This window comes from Pelobates fuscus, chromosome 9, assembly GCF_036172605.1.
Source record: "Pelobates fuscus isolate aPelFus1 chromosome 9, aPelFus1.pri, whole genome shotgun sequence".
Taxonomy (NCBI): domain Eukaryota; kingdom Metazoa; phylum Chordata; class Amphibia; order Anura; family Pelobatidae; genus Pelobates; species Pelobates fuscus.
The window spans coordinates 25,409,624-25,422,865 of record NC_086325.1 but is presented as its reverse complement, the minus strand read 5'-3'; the positions used below and the strand labels follow the sequence as shown (position 1 = coordinate 25,422,865).

Genomic DNA, 13,242 nt, shown 5'->3' with positions numbered 1-13,242 from the left:
TACCGACAACTTGTATCTAACATATATATGGCATAGGTTTAATCAGCACAATTTTTAAATTAAAACATGAGGTCTTTGCACATTTTTAACAAGCTTAACGTTACGAGTACATGAGTTATCTATGTAAGACTTATGTCCAAGCTTAACAATACGTTGCGAAAAAGAAAACGGTTTGTGAAGCTAGCTTTAAGGTGTGGGTAGCTTAAAAACAAAGAGCAAGACATAAAAGCAGTGTTAACATTGAGAGTATACTTTGCTGTGTAGAGTGTCCACCCCATGTTGGGCCAGTGCAGCTAGTCAAGCGTCCTTGTCGGCATGCCGGGCGACCCGTCTGTATGCAGTGCGGTCTGCCATAGTGGGACGAGCGGTGTGATGACTGTGGTGGTAAATACAGTCCCATTAGGTGTCCGAGTAGGGATACAATTTTCCCCACCTAGGAAGAACAGCAAAAAGCACAATCTCGATCTTATGCTAACCCACTCTTGCTACAAGAATAACACAGCTTATAATCGTTTATTATTCACTAACATATTTAGCACAAACGACATTACGCATAATCTTTTCTGGCTGCCCATACAAATGTCACCTGTTTAAAAAGAAAAATGTGCAATATAACCATGTTATAACAATGTAAGCTTTAATATGCTTGTTGATGCTGTTATGGCACTGCAGGCTTGTATGTTAACCCTATTGCATGAAAAATAAAGAATATAAAAAAAAATTTAAAAAAAATTCCCACCTAGGGGCATTTGCTGTCCAGCCTGATGCCTGTCTTGTACAGGGGGAGAGTCCCAGCATGGTGACTTTAGGTTGTCAGGCAGTTTGTTTCTGCCCCTCTGCGGTAAGTTAAGCGGCACAGTAGGGTAATCCAGGGCCTTAAAGCGTTGTCCCATGGTGAGATTAGTACCCTCAGATGTTGTGGGCAGTAGTGCTGCGCCTCCCTGGCTTGTGGTACCTTGGTACTTAATCGCCAGTTCCTGCTCGTTCAGGGTCTGCTGTCCGCCTGTGTAGTATCAGGAGAGGGGAACAGGGCCAGACCCGCCTAGCTTCTCGGTTCTGCCATACCACTGGTGGGCAGGATAGCTGGGCAGCGGCCGTCCACCCCGCTCACCACCCGAGCGGTCTCCATCTTGTTTGACAGGGATCGCCCCACCGAGGGACTAAAACCTCACGGCAAGCCTCTCCCCGGGACCAGGGTCACCTCTTGCGCTGTGGCACAGCTGCCATTTGCTGGGTAAGGATTATGACGTTTTTTTAAGCGCTAAAACTGGGTAAATTGTCGGGAGCTATTCCTCTGTGCGTCCGCTCGGCATGGCGGTCCGGCCCCGCCCCACAATATTGTACTTTTTGATAATTTTCTTTATTTATACTTATGTATAGATATTGCTTGGTTCCCACTGTCCTCCATGTTGGTTACACAGTTTCCTACACTCACATGGTCAGATGAAAAGAAAAAGTCTCTGTGAGCCTGTTGGAAGCAATTTCTCCCCAGGGCTGACCTCCATTGAACTCTCCTCTCCCCATGGTTCTGTCCCTACAGATTTTCTTTTTTAAATTTTATTTTTGGGGCCTACTTTTATACAAATTGTCTTGTAGAAAGTTTCCCTCCATCTGCCCCAAATAATTTTGGCAGCCTGAGATTGGTTGGGGAGGTCAATACCAAACTCATTGCTTCATGTTTGTTGTAAATTGTTCACAAGGGTCAATAAATGGCTATTTACCACTTAATTACACTGTTAGAAAGGTCATCATCAGGACCATTGATGTCAAAACATGCTATGAGAGAAAATTAAAGAAGCTTTGTTTTGATAACCGTTAGAACTAAATGTCCCATCTAAGTGAGAATAATTAACAATTTTTTCTTTCTTTACTTGACCCTTGTAATTTCTATACTAGTGGTTCCCACTCCAGTCCTCAAGTCACCCCTACCAGTCCAGAATTTAGGGAATACCCAGTTGTGTCTAAGGTGTTTTTAGAAGGGAAAAAAGACACCTTGACACAACTGGGTAATCCCTAAATCCTGGACTGGTAAGGTTGCCTTGAGGACAGGTTTGGAAACCACTGCTCTATACACCTCTTCTTTTTATATATTTTATATTAAAAGCCCAAAGGTCAATCATACAGATGTTCCAATATTTCTTACAGTATCAAGTTCCCGAATTACAAATCTCAAATTCATTCATTTTGTGTTTGGGTCTAATGTGTGCAATGCAGAATCATTAATGGGATAGATTTCGATTTGTTTCCAAAATTCTATATAAGATTTGGAACTAGACAAGCTTTCACCTGCTCTGTTATATCTTGAGGGAAAAAAGGTTGTCTAATAGAAGAAAACGGCAATTGGGGGGGGCAGATTAGACACCCAGAACAAGCATTTCTCAGCGGTGGAGCTGCAATATAGTCTAACTACAAATAGTCAACTATGCCATTTAAAAACTATACATATTAATTTATATATTCACTCTATAAAGAGGATGGGATACAATAAGATGTTCAACCCATCTCTGGGCTTTTTTTTTTTTTTTTTTTGCATAGCAATATTTTTCTTTTTATAAAAATCTAAGCATATATTATAATCATTATTCAGCTGTCTGGACATAGTATACTGTAAAACCCAATAGATGCCTATAAAAATGCTTCAAAAACTGAGCAAAAAAAGGTATGAAATTAGGAGAGAGTTTCAGCAACGCATTTCCCCATTTACAATCTATACCAGACAGAGCTTATTCTGTTGGAATAAATACTGGTTTATTGGGCTGTAATATACAATGTTTACATAATAGAGTAGGCGCTAGGCAGAACACACCATGAAAATGTCAGGTGGACCTCAAAGGAGACTTAATATAGACGCAGGGAAGCCAGTTTGAAAGCCTTTCTAGCTCCTTTATTTATCTTTTTTTTTTTTTTCTTCTTCTTTCTTTCTCCTTCTTTTCAGAAATAATAAAATTACAATTAAAAAACAATTTGTGAACATCCAAAGTTTGTTCAAATGTTTGCTCAGTTTCACCGAATTTCAACTTGGAAATGAAGTGGGAGAATAAACCAACAAGGGGTGAAAATTGGCGTGTATGTGTGTATATGTATGTATGTATATATATATCTATATATATCTTTATATTACAGGCTGAAAATAAAAAAAACACTTGTGTCCAAGTACAGCTTTTCTGACATCTGACTTGTTTGTTTTATTAGAATGGATGCTTTATTAAGAGACATAAAACCCCAAAGTGTTACAGTCAGAAAGTCTCCCTGCAGCACTGTCACACCTCTCTCCAAAAGGAGTATTTCAGAAGGATAGAATCTGTATGACATGCTCAGATTGACTGTGTTGGAATTTCAGTAAAATTGCTGAAGCGACAGTAGATGAAAAAGGTCAGGAAGAAGTTGGCAGCACCTGTGAAGGACAGTAAGGACCCCAAAGTGGTCTCCGTTCGTGAGGTTCCTGTGCGAACACCATGTAAGGGAATCTCTTCATTTCACGATACGAATGCTCCCCCTGTTCGGTAGTTCATATCTCCCGAACGTCGTATGTATAGGTGGTCGGGAAATAGAATGGGCTGTGGTCTAAGTTTTACCGGCGTTTGAGGGAGTGCCTAGCTGAAAAGAGATCCAGGATTCGACGACCACGTTCGGGAGATAAGATGGCCGCCATTCTTTTGTCTGCCACGTGTTCAGTTATACGAAATGGCGGCCACCCAGGGGAAGCATTCATTAATTACTTCCCTTGCAATTTTGCACTTAAGTTGCTGGTGTTAACGTTCTAATGGGGTACAGGGGTGGTCCTCGTTCGAGAGACGAAAGGATTCTGTTCGTATGAAGTACTCTTGAATGGAAAAAGGATAAAACATACAAAATAAAGGGGAAAACATATGAATAGGTGGTAAGTTCCGCCACAGTCGCCGTGGGGGTCATTACAAATTATACAAAGATCCCCGACTCTGACCGATCTGCTTTGTATTATCTGTCTTTCTCACGTTTGAGCAAGGGATTTGATTGCTTGGACCTGCTAGATTATTGCAATAATAGCACACCAGAATCCTTATCTACCGGAAATTAACTTTTATTTCAATTGCTTCAAAAGACTTTCGATAACCGTAATATAATTTTTTGTTTTGGTTTTATACAATAATTTTATGCAGAGTTAATTAAATAGCTTCCAAATGAGCTGTAGGAATTGTTCCAGAGTTCCCTGGGACGTTTATTTTCCATTTCTTCTCCCTTTTGTAACTTCTTCAAATAACTGAATCAGAATTTCCTTTTAAATTTAGGTAAACACAACTTTAGATTTCTTTGTGTTTTTATATCTGTATTTAGTATTGTTATGTATATTTTGCCCTAGAATGGCTCACTATGCATAAGGATGTATCTGAATCAGGTTTTTGTATTTTCATAGTGTTTTGCGCGTTTTATTTTCATGTGAAGCACAATTATGCCCGTAGTGTGTGTGTGTGCCACTGTGAGTTACGCTCATTAGCCGCAATCATGGGGACAAATTTGGAATATAATATAGATCTGAATAAAATGCTTTTAGTTCTTCCACAAAAGGCAATTGATCAATTTTAACATTTCTTATATTGAGCACTTAAACAATTGTGAAATTCTAGAAAAAAACTAAACTCTGTACAATAAAACTAGTTTCTTACATTTTCTGTTGAAATATGCCCTATTCATATAGTTGACGATCCCTGTGAACAATTAACACGTGGGAGGTGAGATGGGATTATTGAACAAACCCTTTGAGTTCAATTCTAATCTGCATTTGTTTTGATCACATTATAAAAACCCCGTGCTCTGGTACATAAACATTCACTAAGGCTGCATTCCCACCAATACCACAGGTCTGTATTTATTATTCTGTCATAAATATGGGATTCGGACCTATAGATTTCAAGGTGGCTGTGACACTTGCTCATCATCCAGGGGTCTCCATAAATATTCAATTATTCTTTTCAGATGCTTTTTTGAGTTTGACGTATGGTTTTAAATAAAAACTGATTTCTCCATTTAGAACTCCCAGCATCATTTGTTCGCTATATTATTTGTTTAATGTCTCCTCTTCTCTGTAAGCTCTCTCTATGCTGACTGCCAGACGCAAAGGACAATGTTTTATAACTAGGTTTGACAGGTAGCTAGGATGGTAGCTCCATTTTGCAGGATAAAAAAAAAAAATACAGATTCTTACATACATTTTTTTTTTTTTTTTTTTTTTACACGTCGCAAATACATATTTGTTAAATATGGGAGTAATTAAACCTAATATAAAAAAAATTAAGATTCAAGTAGCCTGTCTATATTTTTAAAAAAATGTTATGACCATAGGCTTGTTTTTGAACTCTTTGAACATCCTTTTTGTTTTTAGTATTGTCTTCCTTTACTGGTTGGCAGAAACATATTACTGCTAAATGTCCATCATTCCACTATCATTTGATGTCCTTTTCTTCTAGCCTCGATAGTTTGCTAGCAAAGCCCCCCGCTTGTAATTAAAATTTCTTGAACTATGTTATTCTCTCCTCAACACTTCATGTATTTATTTCATTCTTTTTAAGTCTATTTTTTTTATTAAATGTTTTAGATTAAATGCACTAGGTTAAACATTGAGCCCAAAGTCACGTTTACAGTAATAATGAACGGTGTGAAAGAAGGTATATGAGTGAAAATGCATTAACTTATCGCATGCATTGCATTAGATTTTAAAGTTATACAATGGCACAGAAAGATGTGTATGAAAAGGTTATTGCAGTCAGTTTAATGGGATCTGATGGTACTTTCTCATTTATGTTGGCATGCACATCTGGGTCTTAAAGCCATTTTCATATTTTGTGGAAGGAGAAGAATAAATAATTTTCTTCATATCCACAATATTAGTGCCCCTCCACACGTGCTTTGTAGAACAGAAGTTATGGTCCAGGTTATACATACTTAAATGTTCATATTAGATCTGTGTTATTCTAGAGCCATTACACCATCCTTATAGCCATTCTTTATATTTTCTGTAGGTTTTTTTTTTTTTAAAAGTCTTCCTGCATATAAGCCGGGTGTTTACTAAGCTGGGACTTTCTTGAATTGCCAGATAACTGCAAATTGTAAGCTAAAATAACTGAATTAAAAAAAAATCTCCAAATCAGCTTTTCTGGCTCTGATATTTTGGATTCATTCTAATATATATATATATATATATATATATATATATATATATATATATATATATATATATATATATATATATATATATATATATATATATATATATATATATATATATATATATATATATATATTGTTTTGTTTTGTTTCTCCTTTTCAATAAAAGGGGAAACACAGAGCATTCTAGTGTTAGACATACATATACTTATTCTGCAATGTTTGAGTGATCCATAGTGGATTCTGTTTTTTTTGGTTTTTTTTTTAAATGCACTTTATATGCATAAAGGGATCTGAGATATTAGGGGGCTCAAGAAAAATATTTTGGGTATTTGGAGAGGCACAAAGATTTCAGTGATCAATATTATACGATTTTGTTCAGTCTCATTCATGTTAAGGGGGAAAAAAGAAATTAATTGTAAATGGTTAGGTTTGTCTGAATATTAAAAGTACCCAGAATACGTTGGTACCTTAACGTGCTGTTAGCTAAATAAAAACAGGGGTCTGTTCTGACCCTTTGATTTGTCATTTTTGTTACGGTTTCCTAGATTTATACCTGACAGTGGGTCTAGTTTGATCGCAATCGAGCAATAGTATCTGATCAATAAAATTTTCTGAATGTCAGTCAGAATTGAGGGTGTGTTTTTGAGTGTGATCACAATCCAATAATGTTAAAACCTTTTTCTGATGGTAATGTTGTTCTGTTTTTTTGGGGAGTCTCTTCTCCATGGTAATTGGGTCCAAGGGGTAGAATATTTGGCAAAAAAGGCCGCTTTTGTTAGCTTGAAGGCACCTTTAGGATGGAGCTCTAGTGAGACACGTCTAGTCTCATCGACGTTCAGACCACGCCCCCAAACTGTCCGTGCAGCTATGACCCCGCGGCTCTCGCGAGACTTACACTGGGAGCTGACAGAGGTGCTGAAAGGACCGGCGCGGAGGAGAAGGGAGCTGACAGGAGCTGCAGGAGAAGTAAGTAACCGCACACAGCCCCCATTCTGTATTATGGCAATGTAAGTTGCCATAATACAGACACTGACTCGAGTATAAGCAGAGTTGGGGTTTTTCAGCACAAAAAATGTGCTGTAAAACTCAGCTTATACTCGAGTGTATATACTGTATATTTTTGTTATATTACTATTGGGGGGGGGGAGGGGCACGTAGCGAATCGCTACCCCACTTTTTGCCAATGCCCTCGTAAGAAAAACCATGAGATCCCATATGTCAATTATAGCATGCATGTATCTATGTATCGGGGGCCCGCTCCCCACCCACCCCCCACAGGAAAAAAGGGGGGGGGAAGGTGGGGTGCAGACCCCCTTCCCCATAACCCGCACCCGGCTCCCCACACACAACCACTGGGCAACATCAGCGACAGAGTCCATACATACAGCCCGAAGCTGCTACATTCCCACAACAGCATCAGTGGTAGCTCCTGGAAAGTAGGGCCGTCCCATGTTAGCGTCTCAAGCCTCAATGTATTGAAAAAGAAATATTGAAGCAATCGTCGCCATCAAGGTCGTGGGCCTCCATACAAAAAGGCAGAACATGAGGGACAGGAAGTCAAATAAAATAAAATAATATAATATAAGAGGGGTTAAACTGGGGTTCTTTGTTTGTTTTTTCTTTTCTCTTTTTTTTTATTTTTTTTTTTTAAACGAAAATCACCGCACAAAAAAGGCCAGGTTCCCCCAATCCACAGATCCCCAATCCCCAATTGGTCTTGCCCGCCCCATGTAACAGAACACACAAAAAAAATTACCCAGTGCGGGAACACCTTCCTTGATCCATGATGGAGGGACGACCGTGGAAAGTGTGGCGCACTCATGGGCATAAATCGCCAAAACCAGGGGCCCCCCCAAAACACAAAGGCGGAACCCCCCCATTGAAAAAGGAAAAAAACCCCGGAGGGAGGCCAGAGGATACGATACCAACAGGACTTCAACGGTGGCTTCGTGGGCCCACTTCGCACCATTCTGCTCGCAGGTGTGGAAGCTCTCCCGGGTACATCGCTACGGTCGGCAGGTCTGGAGGCGGCTGGATCCCGAGACCCTGGAAGAAGCGCTTCGGATCCCCACCAGGTATTAGAATATGTGCTCTCCCATCCCGGAACACCATCAATTTGAAGGGGAAGCCCCAGGCATATTTAAAGCCTGCTCCCCTCAGCGCCCCTGTAATCGGCCGCCAGTCCCTCCGCCGCTGTAGTGTCGAAGGGGCCAGGTCTTGATAGAGGGAGATTGCATTTCCATCATGCCAAATTGGTCCCTCCCGACCCCTCTTCATCAGGGCCTCCTTGGTGCGGAAATGGAGGAAGTTAATGACAACGTCCCTCGGGGTATTTGCCTCGGCCCGCTGCGCTCGCATCGCCCGATGTGCTCTCTCCATTTGCCATTGCTTCTCCGGGATGTGCGGAAGGATAGGCCGAAAGATGGAGAGCAAGAACTATTGGAGGTCTTCTTCTGGCCCCTCAGGCAATCCCCTCAGGCAGAGGTTGTTCCTCCGAGACCGGTTGGCCAGGTCTTCTAAGGCCAGATCCATGTCCACGATATGGGTAGTCATCCGGTTTACCCTGTCCACCGCCTCATTATGGGCCTGTGTGGTGGTTTCCATGCGGTCCTCGAGCTTAGCCGTGCGCTCGCCCAGGGCGCCAATGTCAGCCTGCAGTACGGCAGTTGATTTCGCTATTTCACTAGCGAGGTACACCTTAACTTCGGCGAGTTTAGAGAGCACTGCCTCTTGGTCCGTGGAGGAGGCCCCCTTGTCAGCGCTAGAAGACGCGTGTGGGGATCCTCCGTCGCCATCTTGGCTCCTGGCCCTGCCATGCCGCTGTGCCGTGAGGAGATCGAGCACGGAGCCTCCGGACTCCGTGGCCCTCTTAGGCTGTTTTTTTGGGGAGTCTCTTCTCCATGGTAATTGGGTCCAAGGGGTAGAATATTTGGCAAAAAAGGCCGCTTTTGTTAGCTTGAAGGCACCTTTAGGATGGAGCTCTAGTGAGACATGTCTAGTCTCATCGACGTTCAGACCACGCCCCCAAATTTTGGCTTTTGTAAAGGTGGCCACACTTGCTTATGATCAGTTAATCAAGGGCATTTGCTTAGCAGCATCTGTCTGCTACTTAAAGGGACACTATATTTACCTGAACAACTTAAGCTCAATGAAGCAGTTTTGGTGTATAGAACATGCCCCTGCAGCCTCACTGCTCAATCCTCTGCCATTTAGGAGTTAAATCCCTTTGTTTATGAACCCTAGTCACACCTCCCTGCATGTGACTTGCACAGTGTTCCATAAACACTTCCTGTAAAGAGAGCCCTATTTAGGCTTTCTTTATTGCAAGTTCTGTTTAATTAAAATGTTCTTATCCTCTGCTATGTTAATAGCTTGCTAGACCCTGCAAGAGCCTACTGTATGTGATTAGAGTTCAATTTAGAGATTGAGATACAATTATTTAAGGTAAATTACATCTGTTTGAAAGTGAAACCAGTTTTTTTTTCATGCAGGCTGTGTCAATCATAGCCAGGGGAGGTGTGGCTAGGGCTGCATAAACAGAAACAAAGTGATTTAACTCCTAAATGGCAGTGAATTGAGCAGTGAAATTGCAGGGGAATGATCTATACACTAAAACTGCTTTATTTAGCTACAGTAATTTAGCTGACTACAGTGTTCCTTTAAGCTCTTAATTCATATGGATGCAGTAAGGGTGTACTTAGTATTTCATTCATGGCTTCTCTATTATTATTATTATTGGCTTTATTTTAGTTAAATCATGACCCGTATAATATGCCATGTGCTGTTGTTCTGAGGTTGTATTTACCTAATGTTAAGATCTGCAAAGGAACAGATCATTGCTATTATGTCCTGATATGTAAAACCATAGACTTCAAAGAGGCTGTACTTTCTTTTTCCCATCAATGTATGTGAGTTAACATTTCTACGCACTCATAGCATGTTGAAATATGCACATGCTAGTCTTCAACAATTTGACTGTTGCGATTACAACTTCCTGCTAAATGATAATTAGTTGTGTTGGTGGTCAGACTTTTGGGTGCGGGATCCTGTGCTTGATTAGAATAGTCTCTCATTTATCATATATTTCCTTTCGTAAGAGAACTTTGAATTTGTAGTCTCTGGTGTAGTGGAGTATGGTATCCCAGAGGGTTTAGGAACATTCCGAAAGTGCTATATTGTCCATAATGCCTAGTCAACCTTTAAGATAATCATGGGAAATGTGTTTCACAAACACCTTGATGGTGCGTTAACACTGGATGCCTGGATGGGTATGGCCAAAACTGTGTCTTTTTTGTCATTCGTTACATTTTCACAGCGTATTAAGAGAAATAGTCAATCACCTGGATTCACCTAAGAAATTGATCATAGCCACAAATTGATAGAACTGAGTTATCCATTCTGCTGTGTGAACTCTGTTCCTGCTGATGTGTTTCAGGGATCATGCTAAAAGGAGATAATGGAAACCGTAGTATTGCCTCATCGTTTATCATCGTGGGCTTTGAAACCATGTGGGAGATGGAATTGCTTCTGTTCTCCATTTTTTCCAGTATGTATATCCTCACGCTAGGGGCTCATATAGTCATTATTGCCCTTGTGGCTTTAGATTGGCACCTTCACAAGCCCATGTACTTACTCCTGGCCAGCTTTTCTCTCCTGGAAGTCATATATACCACGGTGACTGTTCCTAAGATGCTTGATGCTTTGTTGACCAGACGCAAAGAAATATCGTATGCCTCATGCCTTCTTCAGTTTTACCTTCTTTTTGGCTTTGGAGCCTCAGAAAACTGTCTACTGGCTGTCATGGCTTATGACCGTTATGCCGCCATTTGTCGCCCCCTACATTATACCACATTGATGTCCATTAAGACCAGTATACATCTCGCAATAGGTGCTTTGGTAGGAGGGTTGCTGGCTGCCTTCCCTCCAGTTGTCTGGATTTCCACCTTGGATTTCTGCTTCCCCAATCTAATAGATCACTTTTTTTGTGATTATGCACCTCTCCTAAAGCTCTCCTGCAACGACACAACTGATGGGGAGCTTGCTTTTATGGTCATGTCTTGGAGTGTTATTTTGGGTTGTTTCTTCCTCATCATGGTCTCATACACTTTAATAATTTTTGCAGTCATAAGGATCCCGTCAACTGAAGGCCAGAAGAAAGCATTTAACACATGTGCTTCCCATCTTGCTGTGGTGTCCATCTTTTACGGCACAGTCATCTTCATGTACATCCGCCCAACTTCTCACATTCGGTTTTCCATTGACAAGGTCATATCTGTCTTCTACTGTGTAGTGACACCACTCATGAACCCCATTATATATTGCCTGAGAAATCAGGAGTTTAAAGGTGCTCTGAACAAAGCACTGCAGATACTAGAGAACAAAAAACACCCAAGAATGGGCAAATGAAGCCAGGAGAACCCATCAAATAAAAATAACTATATATTTACCTGTGTACTCACTGAATTTATAGACCGCAGAGAAGAACAATTTATCCCACATTTTTTTAAGTTCTATTTGTCTAATAATCCAGCTCTACTTCTTTGTGGATAATCTGTGAAAATATATTTTGCTCAGAAGAATGAGCAATTTAGGCTAAAATAGGCATCTGATTTCACCCAGCATGCCATAAGCTTGGCCAAGTATGTATTAATCTCACCCACAATCCGGCACCAAACATATATAATTTTATTAGAGCAGCGGCCCCCGAACACTGGGTCAAGACCCAAAATTGGATTCTCAAACATATTTATTGGGTCTTGTTTGTGCCAAGAGGCACAGTAACGAATTTGAGCTCGAGATCAGAGTTGACGCCCACCAAATGGCAGGATAATTGAGCTGTTTTCCGTTTCTAGTACTCTCTTGCAACTTGTTTGTTGCTCATTTATTAAAATGTCACATTCTAAAAAGCGGTGGAGAGGTGTAGAAAGGAGTGTAGCCAATAGACTATGCCTGCTGGTTCTATTGGTTTCCATGAGGATTGCACAACTTTTTGCTTTTTGCACCATTTTTAAAAATGAAACACTTTGAGAAATCTTTTCCATTTTATTTGGTAAGCATAAGCCTACTTCCCACAATAACTCGTTTAATTTAGGTATTTTTCATCTTATATTTTATTATATACCATAATACATTGGGGGAAAAAAGGGTCACGATACAAGAGGAAAATGGATCCTCATAGCAATATAATATAAAATAATGTAGGTGCCACTCAAAGATGGCTATGAATTACTGTGTTAGAGCCATTTTCAGTGGAATGTACAGTAAGTTGTCAAGCACGCCAAAATTCTGCATATATAAGAGGATAAAAACCCATATTAAGAAGATCTCGGTCTGAAATTTTTTTTTAAATGACTTGTTGAAATAAAGCATTGCACTCTATGATTGTAATACTTTCTGTGTGTTGATTTAATAATTAAAATAGTTCAGATGTTTTTAAGCCATGTCTTATAATACATTTACTTACCTTGAATTCTGGCCACTCTTTCCAGCACGCTCTTCACCGAAGTTTTTATTATTCTCAACACGTAACACAACTGACATAGTTGGATAAAGTGTTGATTAGATGCAACACATATACAGGTATATCATGATAGTATATAATTTACTGGAAATATATTTAATAAAGACTTCAGAAGACAGGATGTCATTGATCCTGTAATTGTGTAAATATTCTTAATTATCTAACTCTAATAGGGGGCAGAAATATGTCCATCATACATGCAGCATTGATCTTCTATCACACCTCTTGCAAGGCTCAATGCTTGGGAGATACCTTGCCCACCTTCTGGGGCACTATACACCATTAAAGAAAGATTTCCTTACTTGCTTCTCAATGTTTGAAACATCTGGAAACTTCTTTGCGTTTGTCAAAGACTCATTCTCCATATATTTAATCTAATTATTTAGCTTTTTTTTTCTTTTTCTTGTACAGAGTATACAGTCCTTCTGAACTTGCATTGAGTTATAACTTCACAAAATATCGACAATGGCCTCGTGTATGTTCATAACCAATCCTAGTTTCCTAAATCGACTTAAAGTTCTCCATGCTTCCATTGTTTACCATTTTTACATGTACCAGATAATATTCTAGCGCAGCTT

At 40.0% G+C, this 13,242-nt stretch overlaps 1 protein-coding gene across 1 annotated transcript; it reads left to right on the top strand.

Annotated features, from left to right (window-relative positions):
• The first annotated feature begins 10,584 nt into the window (after positions 1–10,584).
• On the top strand, positions 10,585–11,550 carry LOC134573616 (olfactory receptor 10C1-like). The gene has a single exon (XM_063433401.1). The coding sequence runs from the start codon at positions 10,585–10,587 to the stop codon at positions 11,548–11,550; it is 966 nt and encodes a 321-aa protein (XP_063289471.1).
• The last annotated feature ends 1,692 nt before the right edge of the window (positions 11,551–13,242 follow it).

Excerpts from the sequence above, each read along its gene's own strand:
- LOC134573616 (XM_063433401.1), top strand. The coding sequence starts at position 10,585 with ATGCTAAAAGGAGATAATGGAAACCGTAGTATTGCCTCATCGTTTATC.